At 55.0% G+C, this 18,842-nt stretch overlaps 1 protein-coding gene across 17 annotated transcripts in view; it reads left to right on the plus strand.

Moving 5' to 3' along the window:
* Window positions 1-18,842, plus strand: part of SLC4A11 (solute carrier family 4 member 11) — a 461,140-nt gene that overhangs the window by 401,831 nt on the left and 40,467 nt on the right. For all 17 annotated transcript variants that reach the window (XM_073649336.1, XM_073649316.1, XM_073649323.1 and 14 more), the window contains one exon: window positions 1,845-1,929. In XM_073649336.1, coding sequence (XP_073505437.1) covers window positions 1,845-1,929 — 85 coding nt within the window. The remainder of the gene's footprint in view (window positions 1-1,844; window positions 1,930-18,842) is intronic.

Genomic DNA, 18,842 nt, shown 5'->3' on the forward strand with positions numbered 1-18,842 from the left:
TTATGGGATAAATCCTGTGCGTCACCTGCTACAGTCATGGCTGAAAGTGTTGGCCCCCTTGAAATTTTTCCAGAAAATGACGTATTTCTCCCAGAACATTATTACAATTCCACACGTTTTGTTATACACAGGTTTATTTCCTTTGTGTGTGTTGGAACAACACAAAAAAATACAAAGAAAAAGAGGAAAATTGGACAAAATGTCATACAAAACCCAAAAAATGGGCCAGGCAGAATTGTTGGCTCCCTCGACTTAATATTTGGTTGCACGCCCTCTGGAATAAATAACTGCAATCAGTCACTTCCGATAACCATCATAAAGCTTCTTACACCTCTCAGCTGGGATCTTGGACTCTTCTTACAAACATCTCCAGGTCTCTCATATGTGAAGACGTCTTCTCCCAACAGCAAATGTAAGATCTCTCCACAGGACAGGTGATCAATGGGATTTAGATCCGCACTCATTGCTGTCACTTCAGAACTCTTTGTTTCCATCCATTTCTGGGGGCTTCTTGAAGTATGTTTGGGGTCATTGTTCTGCTTGAAGACCCATGATCTAGGACGCACACACAGCTTTCTGACACTGGGCACTACATTGCCACCCAAAAGCCTTTGTGCAAGGTATCATGAAATCTGAAGATTACCTAAGTCAAGGCACCCAGTGCCTGAGGCAGCAAAGCAACCCCAAAACATCTTTGAACCTCCACCATATTTGACTGTTGGTACTGTGTTCTTTTCTCTGTAGGCCTCATTTCTTTTCGGTAAACAGTAGAAAGATGTGCTTTACCAAAAAGCTCCATCTTGGTCTCATCTGTCCAAAAGACACTTTCCCAGAAGGATTTTGGCAAACTGCAGTCTAGCTTTTTTTATGTCTGTCAGTAGTAGGATCCTCCTGGGTCTCCTGCCATAGCGTTTCATTTCATTCAAATGTCGACAGATAGTTCACGCTGATACAGATGCACCCTGAGCCTGCAGGACAGCTTGAATTTCTTTGCACCTTGATTGGGGCTGCTTATTCACCATATGGACTATACTGTGTGGCAACATTTCATCAATTTTTCTCTGCTGTCCACATCCAGGGAGATTAGCCACAGTGCCATGGGTTGTAAACTTCTTGGTTATGTTGCGCACCATGGACAAAGGAACAGCAAGATCTCTGGAGATGGACTTGTGACTCATTGATATTGGTCAACAATTTTGGTTCTCAAGTCCTCAGACAGTTCTCTTCTCCTCTTTCTGTTCTCCAGTCTTAGTGTGACATACGGACACACAATCCAAAGATTGAGTCAACCTCTCCCCTTTCTATCTGGTTTCAGGTGTGATTTTCATGTTGCCCACACCTGTTACTTGCCACAGGTGAGTTTGAACGAGACTTGTGCTTGAAACAAAGTTGTTTACACACAATTTTGGAAAGGGGCCAACAATTTTGTCCGGCCCATTTTTAGGGTTTTGAGTGAAATTATGTCCAATTTGCCTTTTTTTCTCTGTTGTTCCAATACACCTAAAGGAAATAAAAGGAGAGTATAACAAATGTGTAACTGTGATAATTTTCTGGGAGAAATACTTCATTTTCTGGAACAATTTCAAGGGTGCGAAAACTTTCGGCCATGACTGTATCTCCCTTTCAGCTCGTAATGCGGTCGTCCATTTTCATCCTCCTTTCCCTGTGTGGTCGCATATGTAATGGGGTCTGCAGAGACCTCCATAGCCCCTCATTGACCGTGATTGGTGTTGCGTAGCGTTCAGGTCATCCTGCCTCTGCCGTGATGGTGTCTCATGTGTGATTTTTAATGATTGTGCGGTCGTCACTGCCGGACCCTCATACTGTTCCCTCCTTCTTTGCAGTTAAAGGAATTCTTAAATGTGGGAAAGGGAATATTCGATGATATCGCGCGCAGGCTGCCCGTCTACCACCTGGATTTCACAGACGGTAAGATTCGCTCACTTACTGTCCCAGAACCTCGCAGCGAGGAGGTCGTAACCGGGAGAGCAGAGAAGAGGCGCTGACCGTGAGTCCTGCGGTCTGCAAAATGTCTATACAACCTGGGGGTAGAGTAGTATGGCCGCCGTGGAGGGGCCGGGATCCTCGTCACCCCCCAAGTCTCTGGATTATCTTCCCTTTAATAAATACTGAGCTGCATGAAATAAACATTACCGTTCAGTGATGCATTAAACTAGCTGTAAAGCTGCCAAATACCCACAATCACTAAGCAAAGTGGCATTGAAGTGGTAAAGGTAATTGTTTAGATCCCTGGTGGACTAGAGCAGTTTGGGGTGTACTTACTTCTGGCACTGTATACCCGGGTGATGTAAGAATTCCTGGGGGTTTAAGGCAGTGAGAGCGATTATACCTGTATCTGATGGTCTAGGACAGTGCGGGGTTTAATGTTAAGGATTCCTGGTGGTGCGGGGCTGTGAAAAGGTTAATAGTGCAGGATAAGCTGCCGGGTGGTCTAGGGCAGAGAGTTAAATTAATGTCAATATTCCTGGTCATCTAGGACTGGGAGCGAGTTAATTCTAGTGACCTTGGTGGGCTAGAACAGTAAGGCTGCGTTCACACATTGCGTATTTTCCTGCTTTTTTTTTTACCTGCGTTTTTTTAAGCAGGTAAAAAAAAGCACCTCCATTCACACACTGCGTAAAAGAGCGCAGCGTGAAAATGAAGGGTGACGTGTACTGTCTGTGTCCTGTGTGTCTATGTGTCGTGTGTGTGTCCCTAGCAGTGTATGTACAGACTATGGGTACTCACCTACCCGATGGATGAGAGACGCGTCCGCTCCGTCCCGCGCTTGCAGCATCTGCCGTGAAGCGATCAGCTGACTGTCACGTGACCGGCTTGTAATCAGCTGGCCGGCCGGTTAGCTAACAGCTGATCGGCTCACCGGCAGATGCTGGAAGCGCGGGATTGGACCGGACCGGACGCCTCTCCCCTGACATCGGGTAGGTGAGTATCCATCCTGCGCCTCCGTAAAAAAGCGATGGAATTACGCAGTGTGTGAACACCGCTGCGTAATTCCATCGCTTATAATGGGCACAATAGGAGAAAGCGCAGGACGCAGCTGCGTAAAGAATTGACATGCCAATTCTTTACGCAGCTGCGCTTTCCCGCTGCGGAAAATTACACAGTATCTGAACGGAAAAGTGAATTTCCCATTCACTTTGCTGGCAGACACAAAGCACATTGCGTATTTTCAAAAAGCGCGCGCAAAGAAGCGCGCGAAAATACGCAATGTGTGAACGCAGCCTAAGTGTTATTCTGTTGTGCTAGTATCACTGGTGGTCTACTACTGTGGGGGTGTTTATTCTAGTATTCCTGGTGGTCTGGTACAGGGAGGGGGGGGTTGTTCTAGTATCCCTGGTGGTCTGGTACAGAGAGGGGGGGTTGTTCTAGTATCTCTGGTGGTCTGGTACAGAGAGGGGGGGTTGTTCTAGTATCTCTGGTGGTCAGGTACAGTGAGGGGGGGGGGTTGTTCTAGTATCCCTGGTGGTCTGGTACAGTGAGGGGGGGGTTGTTCTAGTATTCCTGGTGGTCTGGTACAGGGAGGGGGGGGTTGTTTTAGTATCCCTGGTGGTCTGGTACAGGGAGGGGGGGGTTGTTCTAGTATCCCTGGTGGTCTGGTACAGGGAGGGGGGGTTGTTCTAGTATCCCTGGTGGTCTGGTACAGAGAGGGGGGGTTGTTCTAGTATCTCTGGTGGTCTGGTACAGGGAGGGGGGTTGTTCTTGTATCCCTGGTGGTCTGGTACAGGGAGGGGGGTTGTTCTAGTATCCCTGGTGGTCTGGTACAGGGAGGGGGGTTGTTCTAGTATCCCTGGTGGTCTGGTACAGGGAGGGGGGGTTGTTCTAGTATCCCTGGTGGTCTGGTACAGGGAGGGGGGTTGTTCTAGTATCCCTGGTGGTCTGTTACAGTGAGGGGAGGGGGTTGTTCTAGTATCCCTGGTGGTCTGGTACAGGGAGGGGGGTTGTTCTTGTATCCCTGGTGGTCTGGTACAGAGAGGGGGGGTTGTTCTAGTATCTCTGGTGGTCAGGTACAGTGAGGGGGGGGGGTTGTTCTAGTATCCCTGGTGGTCTGGTACAGTGAGGGGGGGGTTGTTCTAGTATTCCTGGTGGTCTGGTACAGGGAGGGGGGGGTTGTTTTAGTATCCCTGGTGGTCTGGTACAGGGAGGGGGGGGTTGTTCTAGTATCCCTGGTGGTCTGGTACAGGGAGGGGGGGTTGTTCTAGTATCCCTGGTGGTCTGGTACAGAGAGGGGGGGTTGTTCTAGTATCTCTGGTGGTCTGGTACAGGGAGGGGGGTTGTTCTTGTATCCCTGGTGGTCTGGTACAGGGAGGGGGGTTGTTCTAGTATCCCTGGTGGTCTGGTACAGGGAGGGGGGTTGTTCTAGTATCCCTGGTGGTCTGGTACAGGGAGGGGGGGTTGTTCTAGTATCCCTGGTGGTCTGGTACAGGGAGGGGGGTTGTTCTAGTATCCCTGGTGGTCTGTTACAGTGAGGGGAGGGGGTTGTTCTAGTATCCCTGGTGGTCTGGTACAGGGAGGGGGGTTGTTCTTGTATCCCTGGTGGTCTGGTACAGGGAGGGGGGTTGTTCTAGTATCCCTGGTGGTCTGGTACAGGGAGGGGGGGTTGTTCTAGTATCCCTGGTGGTCTGATACAGGGAGGGGGGTTGTTCTAGTATCCCTGGTGGTCTGGTACAGGGAGGGGGGTTGTTCTAGTATCCCTGGTGGTCTGTTACAGTGAGGGGAGGGGGTTGTTCTAGTATCCCTGGTGGTCTGGTACAGTGAGGGGGGGGGGGTTGTTCTAGTATTCTTGGTGGCCTGGTACAGGGAGGGGGGTTGTTCTAGTATCCCTGGTGGTCTGGTACAGTGAGGGGAGGGGGTTGTTCTAGTATTCCTGGTGGTCTGGTACAGAGAGGGGGGGGGGGGTTGTTCTAGTATCCCTGGTGGTCTGGTACAGTGAGGGAGGGGGGTTGTTCTAGTATTCCTGGTGGCCTGGTACAGGGAGGGGGGTTGTTCTAGTATCCCTGGTGGTCTGGTACAGGGAGGGGGGGGGGTTGTTCTAGTATCCCTGGTGGTCTGGTACAGGGAGGGGGGGGGGTTGTTCTAGTATCTCTGGTGGTCTGGTACAGGGAGGGGGGTTGTTCTAGTATCCCTGGTGGTCTGGTACAGTGAGGGGGGGGGGTTGTTCTAGTATCCCTGGTGGTCTGGTACAGTGAGGGGGGGGGGGTTGTTCTAGTATCCCTGGTGGTCTGGTACAGTGAGGGAGGGGGGTTGTTCTAGTATTCCTGGTGGCCTGGTACAGGGAGGGGGGTTGTTCTAGTATCCCTGGTGGTCTGGTACAGGGAGGGGGGGGGGTTGTTCTAGTATCCCTGGTGGTCTGGTACAGGGAGGGGGGGGGGGTTGTTCTAGTATCTCTGGTGGTCTGGTACAGGGAGGGGGGTTGTTCTAGTATCCCTGGTGGTCTGGTACAGTGAGGGGGGGGGGTTGTTCTAGTATCCCTGGTGGTCTGGTACAGTGAGGGGGGGGGGGTTGTTCTAGTATCCCTGGTGGTCTGGTACAGTGAGGGGGGGGGGTTGTTCTAGTATTCCTGGTGGCCTGGTACAGGGAGGGGGGTTGTTCTAGTATCCCTGGTGGTCTGGTACAGGGAGGGGGGTTGTTCTAGTATCCCTGGTGGTCTGGTACAGGGAGGGGGGTTGTTCTAGTATCCCTGGTGGTCTGGTACAGGGAGGGGGGTTGTTCTAGTATCCCTGGTGGTCTGTTAGAGTGAGGGGAGGGGGTTGTTCTAGTATCCCTGGTGGTCTGGTACAGGGAGGGGGGTTGTTCTAGTATCCCTGGTGGTCTGGTACAGTGAGGGGGGGTTGTTCTAGTATTCCTGGTGGTCTGGTACAGTGAGGGGGGTTGTTCTAGTATCCCTGGTGGTCTGGTACAGGGAGGGGGGTTGTTCTAGTATCCCTGGTGGTCTGGTACAGTGAGGGGGGGTTGTTCTAGTATTCCTGGTGGTCTGGTACAGGGAGGGGGGGGGTTGTTCTAGTATCTCTGGTGGCCTGGTACAGTGAGGGGGGGGTTGTTCTAGTATTCCTGGTGGTCTGGTACAGTGAGGGGGGTTGTTCTAGTATCCCTGGTGGTCTGGTACAGGGAGGGGGGTTGTTCTAGTATCCCTGGTGGTCTGGTACAGGGAGGGGGGTTCTAGTATCTCTGGTGGCCTGGTACAGAGAGGGAGGGGGGTTGTTCTAGTATCTCTGGTGGCCTGGTACAGGGAGGGGGGGGGTTGTTCTAGTATCCCTGGTGGTCTGGTACAGAGAGGGGGGGTTGTTCTAGTATCTCTGGTGGTCTGGTACAGTGAGGGAGGGGGGTTGTTCTAGTATCCCTGGTGGTCTGGTACAGAGAGGGGGGGTTCTTCTAGTATCTCTGGTGGCCTGGTACAGTGAGGGAGGGGGGTTGTTCTAGTATCCCTGGTGGTCTGGTACAGGGAGGGGGGGGGGGGTGTTCTAGTATCCCTGGTGGTCTGGTACAGGGAGGGGGGTTGTTCTAGTATCCCTGGTGGTCTGGTACAGGGAGGGGGGGGGGGTTGTTCTAGTATTCTTGGTGGCCTGGTACAGGGAGGGGGGTTGTTCTAGTATCCCTGGTGGTCTGGTACAGTGAGGGGGGGGGGTTGTTCTAGTATTCCTGGTGGTCTGGTACAGAGAGGGGGGGGGGGTTGTTCTAGTATCCCTGGTGGTCTGGTACAGTGAGGGGAGGGGGTTGTTCTAGTATCCCTGGTGGTCTGGTACAGTGAGGGAGGGGGGTTGTTCTAGTATTCCTGGTGGCCTGGTACAGGGAGGGGGGTTGTTCTAGTATCCCTGGTGGTCTGGTACAGGGAGGGGGGGGGGTTGTTCTAGTATCCCTGGTGGTCTGGTACAGGGAGGGGGGTTGTTCTTGTATCCCTGGTGGTCTGGTACAGGGAGGGGGGTTGTTCTAGTATCCCTGGTGGTCTGGTACAGGGAGGGGGGTTGTTCTAGTATCCCTGGTGGTCTGGTACAGGGAGGGGGGGTTGTTCTAGTATCCCTGGTGGTCTGATACAGGGAGGGGGGTTGTTCTAGTATCCCTGGTGGTCTGGTACAGGGAGGGGGGTTGTTCTAGTATCCCTGGTGGTCTGTTACAGTGAGGGGAGGGGGTTGTTCTAGTATCCCTGGTGGTCTGGTACAGTGAGGGGGGGGGGGTTGTTCTAGTATTCTTGGTGGCCTGGTACAGGGAGGGGGGTTGTTCTAGTATCCCTGGTGGTCTGGTACAGTGAGGGGAGGGGGTTGTTCTAGTATTCCTGGTGGTCTGGTACAGAGAGGGGGGGGGGGGTTGTTCTAGTATCCCTGGTGGTCTGGTACAGTGAGGGAGGGGGGTTGTTCTAGTATTCCTGGTGGCCTGGTACAGGGAGGGGGGTTGTTCTAGTATCCCTGGTGGTCTGGTACAGGGAGGGGGGGGGTTGTTCTAGTATCCCTGGTGGTCTGGTACAGGGAGGGGGGGGGGGGTTGTTCTAGTATCTCTGGTGGTCTGGTACAGGGAGGGGGGTTGTTCTAGTATCCCTGGTGGTCTGGTACAGTGAGGGGGGGGGGTTGTTCTAGTATCCCTGGTGGTCTGGTACAGTGAGGGGGGGGGGGTTGTTCTAGTATCCCTGGTGGTCTGGTACAGTGAGGGGGGGGGGTTGTTCTAGTATTCCTGGTGGCCTGGTACAGGGAGGGGGGTTGTTCTAGTATCCCTGGTGGTCTGGTACAGGGAGGGGGGTTGTTCTAGTATCCCTGGTGGTCTGGTACAGGGAGGGGGGTTGTTCTAGTATCCCTGGTGGTCTGGTACAGGGAGGGGGGTTGTTCTAGTATCCCTGGTGGTCTGGTACAGTGAGGGGGGGTTGTTCTAGTATTCCTGGTGGTCTGGTACAGTGAGGGGGGTTGTTCTAGTATCCCTGGTGGTCTGGTACAGGGAGGGGGGTTGTTCTAGTATCCCTGGTGGTCTGGTACAGTGAGGGGGGGTTGTTCTAGTATTCCTGGTGGTCTGGTACAGGGAGGGGGGGGTTGTTCTAGTATCTCTGGTGGCCTGGTACAGTGAGGGGGGGGTTGTTCTAGTATTCCTGGTGGTCTGGTACAGTGAGGGGGGTTGTTCTAGTATCCCTGGTGGTCTGGTACAGGGAGGGGGGTTGTTCTAGTATCCCTGGTGGTCTGGTACAGGGAGGGGGGTTGTTCTAGTATCTCTGGTGGCCTGGTACAGAGAGGGAGGGGGGTTGTTCTAGTATCTCTGGTGGCCTGGTACAGGGAGGGGGGGGGTTGTTCTAGTATCCCTGGTGGTCTGGTACAGAGAGGGGGGGTTGTTCTAGTATCTCTGGTGGTCTGGTACAGTGAGGGAGGGGGGTTGTTCTAGTATCCCTGGTGGTCTGGTACAGAGAGGGGGGGTTCTTCTAGTATCTCTGGTGGCCTGGTACAGTGAGGGAGGGGGGTTGTTCTAGTATCCCTGGTGGTCTGGTACAGAGAGGGGGGGTTGTTCTAGTATTCCTGGTGGTCTGGTACAGTGAGGGGGGGGCGTTCTAGTATCTCTGGTGGTCTGGTACAGTGAGGGGGGTTGTTCTAGTATCCCTGGTGGTCTGGTACAGTGAGGGGGGGTTGTTCTAGTATCTCTGGTGGTCTGGTACAGTGAGGGGGGGGTTGTTCTAGTATCTCTGGTGGTCTGGTACAGTGAGGGGGGGTTGTTCTAGTATCCCTGGTGGTCTGGTACAGGGAGGGGGGTTGTTCTAGTATCTCTGGTTGTCTGGTACAGGGAGGGGGGTTGTTCTAGTATCCCTGGTGGTCTGGTACAGAGAAGGGGGGTTGTTCTAGTATCTCTGGTGGCCTGGTACAGAGAGGGGGGGTTGTTCTAGTATCTCTGGTGGTCTGGTACAGGGAGGGGGGGGGGGGTTGTTCTAGTATTCCTGGTGGTCTGGTACAGAGAGGGGGGTTGTTGTAGTATCTCTGGTGGTCTGGTACAGTGAGGGAGGGGGGTTGTTCTAGTATCTCTGGTGGTCTGGTACAGTGAGGGAGGGGGGTTGTTCTAGTATCTCTGGTGGTCTGGTACAGTGAGGGAGGGGGGTTGTTCTAGTATCTCTGGTGGTCTGGTACAATGAGGGAGGGGGGTTGTTCTAGTATCCCTGGTGGTCTGGTACAGAGAGAGGGGGTAGTTGTAGTATTCCTGGTGGTCTGGTACAGTGAGGGGGGGTTGTTCTAGTATCTCTGGTGGTCTGGTACAGTGAGGGGGGGGTTGTTCTAGTATTCCTGGTGGTCTGGTACAGTGAGAGGGGGGGTTGTTCTAGTATCCCTGGTGGTCTGGTACAGTGAGAGGGGGGGGTTGTTCTAGTATCCCTGGTGGTCTGGTACAGGGAGGGGGGTTGTTCTAGTATCCCTGGTTGTCTGGTACAGGGAGGGGGGTTGTTCTAGTATCCCTGGTGGTCTGGTACAGGGAGGGGGATGGTTCTAGTATCTCAGGTGGCCTGGTACAGAGAGGGGGGGGTTGTTCTAGTATCCCTGGTGGTCTGGTACAGGGAGGGGGGTTGTTCTAGTATCCCTGGTGGTCTGGTACAGAGAGGGGGGGTTGTTCTAGTATCCCTGGTGGTCTGGTACAGAGAGGGGGGGTTGTTCTAGTATCCCTGGTGGTCTGGTACAGTGAGGGGGGTTGTTCTAGTATCCCTGGTGGTCTGGTACAGTGAGTGGGGGTGGGTTGTTCTAGTATCCCTGGTGGTCTGGTACAGGGAGGGGGGTTGTTCTAGTATCCCTGGTGGTCTGGTACAGGGAGGGGGGTTGTTCTAGTATCCCTGGTGGTCTGGTACAGGGAGGGGGGTTGTTCTAGTATCCCTGGTGGTCTGATACAGGGAGGGGGGGTTGTTCTAGTATCCCTGGTGGTCTGATACAGGGAGGGGAGTTGTTCTAGTATCCCTGGTGGTCTGTTACAGTGAGGGGAGGGGGTTGTTCTAGTATCCCTGGTGGTCTGGTACAGGGAGGGGGGTTGTTCTAGTATCCCTGGTGGTCTGGTACAGGGAGGGGGGTTGTTCTAGTATTCTTGGTGGCCTGGTACAGGGAGGGGGGTTGTTCTAGTATTCTTGGTGGCCTGGTACAGGGAGGGGGGTTGTTCTAGTATCCCTGGTGGTCTGGTACAGTGAGGGGGGGGGGTTGTTCTAGTATTCCTGGTGGTCTGGTACAGAGAGGGGGGGGGGTTGTTCTAGTATCCCTGGTGGTCTGGTACAGTGAGGGGAGGGGGTTGTTCTAGTATTCCTGGTGGTCTGGTACAGAGAGGGGGGGGGGTTGTTCTAGTATCCCTGGTGGTCTGGTACAGTGAGGGAGGGGGGTTGTTCTAGTATTCCTGGTGGCCTGGTACAGGGAGGGGGGGTTGTTCTAGTATCCCTGGTGGTCTGATACAGGGAGGGGGGTTGTTCTAGTATCCCTGGTGGTCTGTTACAGTGAGGGGAGGGGGTTGTTCTAGTATCCCTGGTGGTCTGGTACAGGGAGGGGGGGGGGGTTGTTCTAGTATTCTTGGTGGCCTGGTACAGGGAGGGGGGTTGTTCTAGTATTCCTGGTGGCCTGGTACAGGGAGGGGGGTTGTTCTAGTATCCCTGGTGGTCTGGTACAGTGAGGGGAGGGGGTTGTTCTAGTATTCCTGGTGGTCTGGTACAGAGAGGGGGGTTGTTCTAGTATCCCTGGTTGTCTGGTACAGTGAGGCAGGGGGGTTGTTCTAGTATCCCTGGTGGTCTGGTACAGGGAGGGGGGTTGTTCTAGTATCCCTGGTTGTCTGGTACAGTGAGGGGGGGTTGTTCTAGTATCCCTGGTTGTCTGGTACAGTGAGGGGGGGTTGTTCTAGTATTCCTGGTGGTCTGGTACAGTGAGGGGGGTTGTTCTAGTATCCCTGGTGGTCTGGTACAGGGAGGGGGGTTGTTCTAGTATCCCTGGTGGTCTGGTACAGTGAGGGGAGGGGGTTGTTCTAGTATCCCTGGTGGTCTGGTACAGGGAGGGGGGTTGTTCTAGTATTCCTGGTGGTCTGGTACAGTGAGGGGGGGGTTGTTCTAGTATCCCTGGTGGTCTGGTACAGGGAGGGGGGTTGTTCTAGTATCCCTGGTGGTCTGGTACAGGGAGGGGGGTTGTTCTAGTATCCCCGGTGGTCTGGTACAGTGAGGGGAGGGGGTTGTTCTAGTATCTCTGGTGGTCTGGTACAGTGAGGGGGGGTTGTTCTAGTATCCCTGGTAGTCTGGTACAGGGAGGGGGGTTGTTCTAGTATCCCTGGTGGTCTGGTACAGTGAGGGGGGGTTGTTCTAGTATTCCTGGTGGTCTGGTACAGGGAGGGGGGGGGTTGTTCTAGTATCTCTGGTGGCCTGGTACAGTGACGGGGGGGTTGTTCTAGTATTCCTGGTGGTCTGGTACAGTGAGGGGGGTTGTTCTAGTATCCCTGGTGGTCTGGTACAGGGAGGGGGGTTGTTCTAGTATCCCTGGTGGTCTGGTACAGGGAGGGGGGTTGTTCTAGTATCTCTGGTGGCCTGGTACAGAGAGGGAGGGGGGTTGTTCTAGTATCTCTGGTGGCCTGGTACAGGGAGGGGGGGGGTTGTTCTAGTATCTCTGGTGGTCTGGTACAGAGAGGGGGGGTTGTTCTAGTATCCCTGGTGGTCTGGTACAGAGAGGGGGGGTTGTTCTAGTATCTCTGGTGGTCTGGTACAGGGAGGGAGGGGGGTTGTTCTAGTATCTCTGGTGGTCTGGTACAATGAGGGAGGGGGGTTGTTCTAGTATCCCTGGTGGTCTGGTACAGGGAGGGGGGTTGTTCTAGTATCCCTGGTGGTCTGGTACAGTGAGGGGGGGTTGTTCTAGTATCTCTGGTGGTCTGGTACAGTGAGGGGGGGGTTGTTCTAGTATCTCTGGTGGTCTGGTACAGTGAGGGGGGGTTGTTCTAGTATCCCTGGTGGTCTGGTACAGGGAGGGGGGTTGTTCTAGTATCTCTGGTGGTCTGGTACAGTGAGGGGGGGCGTTCTAGTATCTCTGGTGGTCTGGTACAGTGAGGGGGGGGCGTTCTAGTATCTCTGGTGGCCTGGTACAGTGAGGGAGGGGGGTTGTTCTAGTATCTCTGGTGGTCTGGTACAGTGAGGGGGGGGCGTTCTAGTATCTCTGGTGGTCTGGTACAGTGAGGGGGGGGCGTTCTAGTATCTCTGGTGGTCTGGTACAGTGAGGGGGGGGTTGTTCTAGTATCCCTGGTGGTCTGGTACAGGGAGGGGGGTTGTTCTAGTATCCCTGGTTGTCTGGTACAGGGAGGGGGGTTGTTCTAGTATCCCTGGTGGTCTGGTACAGAGAGGGGGGTTGTTCTAGTATCTCTGGTGGCCTGGTACAGAGAGGGGGGGTTGTTCTAGTATCTCTGGTGGTCTGGTACAGGGAGGGGGGGGGGTTGTTCTAGTATCTCTGGTGGTCTGGTACAGTGAGGGAGGGGGGTTGTTCTAGTATCTCTGGTGGTCTGGTACAATGAGGGAGGGGGGTTGTTCTAGTATCCCTGGTGGTCTGGTACAGAGAGAGGGGGTAGTTGTAGTATTCCTGGTGGTCTGGTACAGTGAGGGGGGGTTGTTCTAGTATCTCTGGTGGTCTGGTACAGTGAGGGGGGGGTTGTTCTAGTATTCCTGGTGGTCTGGTACAGTGAGAGGGGGGGGTTGTTCTAGTATCCCTGGTGGTCTGGTACAGTGAGAGGGGGGGGTTGTTCTAGTATCCCTGGTGGTCTGGTACAGTGAGAGGGGGGGGTTGTTCTAGTATCCCTGGTGGTCTGGTACAGGGAGGGGGGTTGTTCTAGTATCCCTGGTGGTCTGGTACAGGGAGGGGGGTTGTTCTAGTATCCCTGGTGGTCTGGTACAGGGAGGGGGATGGTTCTAGTATCTCAGGTGGCCTGGTACAGAGAGGGGGGGGTTGTTCTAGTATCCCTGGTGGTCTGGTACAGGGAGGGGGGTTGTTCTAGTATCCCTGTTGGTCTGGTACAGAGAGGGGGGGTTGTTCTAGTATCCCTGGTGGTCTGGTACAGTGAGGGGGGTTGTTCTAGTATCCCTGGTGGTCTGGTACAGTGAGTGGGGGTGGGTTGTTCTAGTATCCCTGGTGGTCTGGTACAGGGAGGGGGGTTGTTCTAGTATCCCTGGTGGTCTGGTACAGGGAGGGGGGGTTGTTCTAGTATCCCTGGTGGTCTGGTACAGGGAGGGGGGGGTTGTTCTAGTATCTCTGGTGGTCTGGTACAGGGAGGGGGGGTTGTTCTAGTATCTCTGGTGGTCTGGTACAGAGAGGGGGGTGGTGTTCTAGTATTCCTGGTTGTCTGGTACAGTGAGGAGGGGGGCGTTCTAGTATCTCTGGTGGTCTGGTACAGAGAGGGGGGGTTGTTCTACTATTCCTGGTGGTCTGGTACAGGGAGGGGGGTTGTTCTAGTATCTCTGGTGGTCTTTTACAGTGAGGGAGGGGGGTTGTTCTAGTATTCCTGGTGGCCTGGTACAGGGAGGGGGGTTGTTCTAGTATCCCTGGTGGTCTGGTACAGTGAGGTGGGGGGGGTTGTTCTAGTATCCCTGGTGGTCTGGTACAGGGAGGGGGGTTGTTCTAGTATCCCTGGTGGTCTGGTACAGTGAGGGGGGGGGGTTGTTCTAGTATCCCTGGTGGTCTGGTACAGTGAGGGGGGGGGGTTGTAGTATCCCTGGTGGTCTGGTACAGTGAGGGGGGGATGGTTCTAGTATCCCTGGTGGTCTGGTACAGGGAGGGGGGTTGTTCTAGTATTCCTGGTGGTCTGGTACAGTGAGGGGGGGTGGTTCTAGTATTCCTGGTGGTCTGGTACAGTGAGGGGGGGTGGTTCTAGTATCCCTGGTGGTCTGGTACAGAGAGGGGGGTTGTTCTAGTATCCCTGGTGGTCTGGTACAGGGAGGGGGGTTGTTCTAGTATCCCTGGTGGTCAGGTACAGTGAGGGGGGGGGGGGGGTTATTCTAGTATCCCTGGTGGTCTGGTACAGAGAGGGGGGGTTGTTCTAGTATTCCTGGTGGTCTGGTACAGGGAGGGGGGTTGTTCTAGTATCCCTGGTGGTCTGGTACAGGGAGGGGGGGTTGTTCTAGTATCTCTGGTGGTCTGGTACAGGGAGGGGGGGTTGTTCTAGTATCTCTGGTGGTCTGGTACAGAGAGGGGGGTGGTGTTCTAGTATTCCTGGTGGTCTGGTACAGTGAGGGGGGGGGGGCGTTCTAGTATCTCTGGTGGTCTGGTACAGAGAGGGGGGGTTGTTCTACTATTCCTGGTGGTCTGGTACAGGGAGGGGGGTTGTTCTAGTATCTCTGGTGGTCTGGTACAGTGAGGGGGGGGTTGTTCTAGTATTCCTGGTGGCCTGGTACAGGGAGGGGGGTTGTTCTAGTATCCCTGGTGGTCTGGTACAGTGAGGGGGGGGGGTTGTTCTAGTATCCCTGGTGGTCTGGTACAGGGAGGGGGGTTGTTCTAGTATCCCTGGTGGTCTGGTACAGTGAGGGGGGGGGGTTCTAGTATCCCTGGTGGTCTGGTACAGTGAGGGGGGGGGGTTCTAGTATCCCTGGTGGTCTGGTACAGTGAGGGGGGGGTGGTTCTAGTATCCCTGGTGGCCTGGTACAGGGAGGGGGGTTGTTCTAGTATCCCTGGTGGTCTGGTACAGTGAGGGGGGGGGTTGTTCTAGTATCCCTGGTGGTCTGGTACAGTGAGGGGGGGGTGGTTCTAGTATCCCTGGTGGTCTGGTACAGGGAGGGGGGTTGTTCTAGTATCCCTGGTGGTCTGGTACAGTGAGGGGGGGGGGTTGTTCTAGTATCCCTGGTGGTCTGGTACAGTGAGGGGGGGGGTTGTTCTAGTATTCCTGGTGGCCTGGTACAGGGAGGGGGGTTGTTCTAGTATCCCTGGTGGTCTGGTACAGTGAGGGGGGGGGTTGTTCTAGTATTCCTGGTGGCCTGGTACAGGGAGGGGGGTTGTTCTAGTATCCCTGGTGGTCTGGTACAGTGAGGGGGGGGGGGTTGTTCTAGTATCCCTGGTGGTCTGGTACAGGGAGGGGGGTTGTTCTAGTATCCCTGGTGGTCTGGTACAGTGAGGGGGGGGGTTGTTCTAGTATCCCTGGTGGTCTGGTACAGTGAGGGGGGGTGGTTCTAGTATCCCTGGTGGTCTGGTACAGGGAGGGGGGTTGTTCTAGTATTCCTGGTGGTCTGGTACAGTGAGGGGGGTGGTTCTAGTATCCCTGGTGGTCTGGTACAGGGAGGGGGGTTGTTCTAGTATCCCTGGTGGTCAGGTACAGTGAGGGGGGGGGGGTTATTCTAGTATCCCTGGTGGTCTGGTACAGGGAGGGGGGGGGGTTGTTCTAGTATCCCTGGTGGTCTGGTACAGGGAGGGGGGTTGTTCTAGTATTCCTGGTAGTCTGGTACAGTGAGCGGGGGGGTGGTGGTTGTTCTAGTATCCCTGGTGGTCTGGTACAGTGAGGGGGGGGGGGTTGTTCTAGTATTCCTGGTGGTCTGGTACTGTGAGGGGGGGGGCGTTCTAGTATCCCTGGTGGTCTGGTACAGTGAGGGGGGTTCTAGTATCCCTGGTGGTCTGGTACAGGGAGGCGGGTTGTTCTAGTATTCCTGGTGGTCTGGTACAGTGAGGTGGGGGCGTTCTAGTATCTCTGGTGGCCTGGTACAGAGAGGGGGGGTTGTTCTAGTATTCCTGGTGGTCTGGTACAGTGAGAGGGGGGGTTTGTTCTAGTATCCCTGGTGGTCTGGTACAGGGAGGGGGGTTCTAGTATCCCTGGTGGTCTGGTACAGGGAGGGGGGTTCTAGTATCCCTGGTGGTCTGGTACAGGGAGGGGGGTTCTAGTATCCCTGGTGGTCTGGTACAGGGAGGGGGGTTGTTCTAGTATCTCTGGTGGCCTGGTACAGAGAGGGGGGGTTGTTCTAGTATCCCTGGTGGTCTGGTACAGGGAGGGGGGGGTTGTTCTAGTATCCCTGGTGGTCTGGTACAGTGAGGGGGGGGGGGTGGTTCTAGTATCTCTGGTGGCCTGGTACAGGGAGGGGGGTTGTTCTAGTATCTCTGGTGGCCTGGTACAGGGAGGGGGGTTGTTCTAGTATCCCTGGTGGTCTGGTACAGTGAGGGGGGGGGGATGGTTCTAGTATCTCTGGTGGCCTGGTCCAGAGAGGGGGTTTGTTCTAGTATTCCTGGTGGTCTGGTACAGGGAGGGGGGTTGTTCTAGTATCCCTGGTGGTCTGGTACAGGGAGGGGGGATGTTCTAGTATCTCTGGTGGCCTGGTACAGAGAGGGGGGGTTGTTCTAGTATCCCTGGTGGTCTGGTACAGGGAGGGGGGTTGTTCTAGTATCCCTGGTGGTCTGGTACAGTGAGGGGGGGGGATGGTTCTAGTATCTCTGGTGGCCTAGTACAGGGAGGGGGTTTGTTCTAGTATCCCTGGTGGTCTGGTACAGTGAGGGGGGGGGTTGTTCTAGTATCCCTGGTGGTCTGGTACAGTGAGGGGGGGATGGTTCTAGTATCCCTGGTGGTCTGGTACAGGGAGGGGGGTTGTTCTAGTATTCCTGGTGGTCTGGTACAGTGAGGGGGGGTGGTTCTAGTATCCCTGGTGGTCTGGTACAGAGAGGGGGGGTTGTTCTAGTATTCCTGGTGGTCTGGTACAGTGAGGGGGGTGGTTCTAGTATCCCTGGTGGTCTGGTACAGGGAGGGGGGTTGTTCTAGTATCCCTGGTGGTCTGGTACAGGGAGGGGGGGTTGTTCTAGTATTCCTGGTGGTCTGGTACAGGGAGGGGGGTTGTTCTAGTATCCCTGGTGGTCTGGTACAGGGAGGGGGGGTTGTTCTAGTATCTCTGGTGGTCTGGTACAGGGAGGGGGGGTTGTTCTAGTATCTCTGGTCTGGTACAGAGAGGGGGGTGGTGTTCTAGTATCTCTGGTGGTCTGGTACAGAGAGGGGGGGTTGTTCTACTATTCCTGGGGTCTGGTACAGGGAGGGGGGTTGTTCTAGTATCTCTGGTGGTCTGGTACAGTGAGGGAGGGGGGTTGTTCTAGTATTCCTGGTGGCCTGGTACAGGGAGGGGGGTTGTTCTAGTATCCCTGGTGGTCTGGTACAGTGAGGGGGGGGGGGGGTTGTTCTAGTATTCCTGGTGGCCTGGTACAGGGAGGGGGTTGTTCTAGTATCCCTGGTGGTCTGGTACAGTGAGGGGGGGGGGTTGTTCTAGTATCCCTGGTGGTCTGGTACAGGGAGGGGGTTGTTCTAGTATCCCTGGTGGTCTGGTACAGTGAGGGGTGGGGGGGTTGTTCTAGTATCCCTGGTGGTCTGGTACAGTGAGGGGGGGATGGTTCTAGTATCCCTGGTGGTCTGGTACAGGGAGGGGGGTTGTTCTAGTATTCCTGGTGGTCTGGTACAGTGAGGGGGGGTGGTTCTAGTATCCCTGGTGGTCTGGTACAGGGAGGGGGGTTGTTCTAGTATCCCTGGTGGTCTGGTACAGTGAGGGGGGGTGGTTCTAGTATCCCTGGTGGTCTGGTACAGAGAGGGGGGGGTTGTTCTAGTATCCCTGGTGGTCTGGTACAGGGAGGGGGGTTGTTCTAGTATCCCTGGTGGTCAGGTACAGTGAGGGGGGGGGGGGGGGTTATTCTAGTATCCCTGGTGGTCTGGTACAGAGAGGGGGGGTTGTTCTAGTATTTTTGGTGGTCTGGTACAGGGAGGGGGGTTGTTCTGGTGGTCTGGTACAGTGAGGGGGGGGGGTTGTTCTAGTATCCCTGGTGGTCTGGTACAGTGATGGGGGGGTTGTTCTAGTATTCCTGGTGGTCTGGTACAGTGAGGGGGGGGGCGTTCTAGTATCCCTGGTGGTCTGGTACAGTGAGGGGGGTTGTTCTAGTATTCCTGGTGGTCTGGTACAGTGAGAGGGGGGGTTTGTTCTAGTATCCCTGGTGGTCTGGTACAGGGAGGGGGGTTCTAGTATCCCTGGTGGTCTGGTACAGGGAGGGGGGTTCTAGTATCCCTGGTGGTCTGGTACAGGGAGGGTGTTGTTCTAGTATCTCTGGTGGCCTGGTCCAGAGAGGGGGTTTGTTCTAGTATTCCTGGTGGTCTGGTACAGGGAGGGGGGTTGTTCTAGTATCCCTGGTGGTCTGGTACAGGGAGGGGGGTTGTTCTAGTATCTCTGGTGGCCTGGTACAGAGAGGGGGGGTTGTTCTAGTATCCCTGGTGGTCTGGTACAGGAGGGGGGTTGTTCTAGTATCCCTGGTGGTCTGGTACAGTGAGGGGGGGGGGGATGGTTCTAGTATCTCTGGTGGCCTGGTACAGGGAGGGAGGGGGGTTGTTCTAGTATCCCTGGTAGTCTGGTACAGTGAGGGGGGGGTTGTTCTAGTATCCCTGGTGGTCTGGTACAGTGAGGGGGCGTGGTTGTTCTAGTATCCCTGGTGGTCTGGTACAGGGGAGGGGGGTTGTTCTAGTATCCCTGGTGGTCTGGTACAGTGAGGGGGGGTTGTTCTAGTATCCCTGGTGGTCTGGTATAGTGAGTGGGGGGTTGTTCTAGTATCCCTGGTGGTCTGGTACAGTGAGGGGGGGGTTGTTCTAGTATCCCTGGTGGTCTGGTACAGTGAGGGGGGGGGGGGGGGTTGTTCTAGTATGCCTGGTGGTCTGGTACAGGGAGGGGGGTTGTTCTAGTATCCCTGGTGGTCTGGTACAGGGAGGGGGGTTGTTCTAGTATCCCTGGTGGTCTGGTACAGTGAGGAGGGGGGTTGTTCTAGTATCCCTGGTGGTCTGGTACAGTGAGGGGGGGGGGTTGTTCTAGTATCCCTGGTGGTCTGGTACAGGGAGGGGGGTTGTTCTAGTATCCCTGGTAGTCTGGTACAGTGAGGGGGGGGGGGGGGTTGTTCTAGTAT

Source organism: Phyllobates terribilis, unplaced genomic scaffold, assembly GCF_046119375.1.
Source record: "Phyllobates terribilis strain yellow unplaced genomic scaffold, ASM4611937v1 Scaffold_1__5_contigs__length_1240528914, whole genome shotgun sequence".
Classification (NCBI taxonomy): domain Eukaryota; kingdom Metazoa; phylum Chordata; class Amphibia; order Anura; family Dendrobatidae; genus Phyllobates; species Phyllobates terribilis.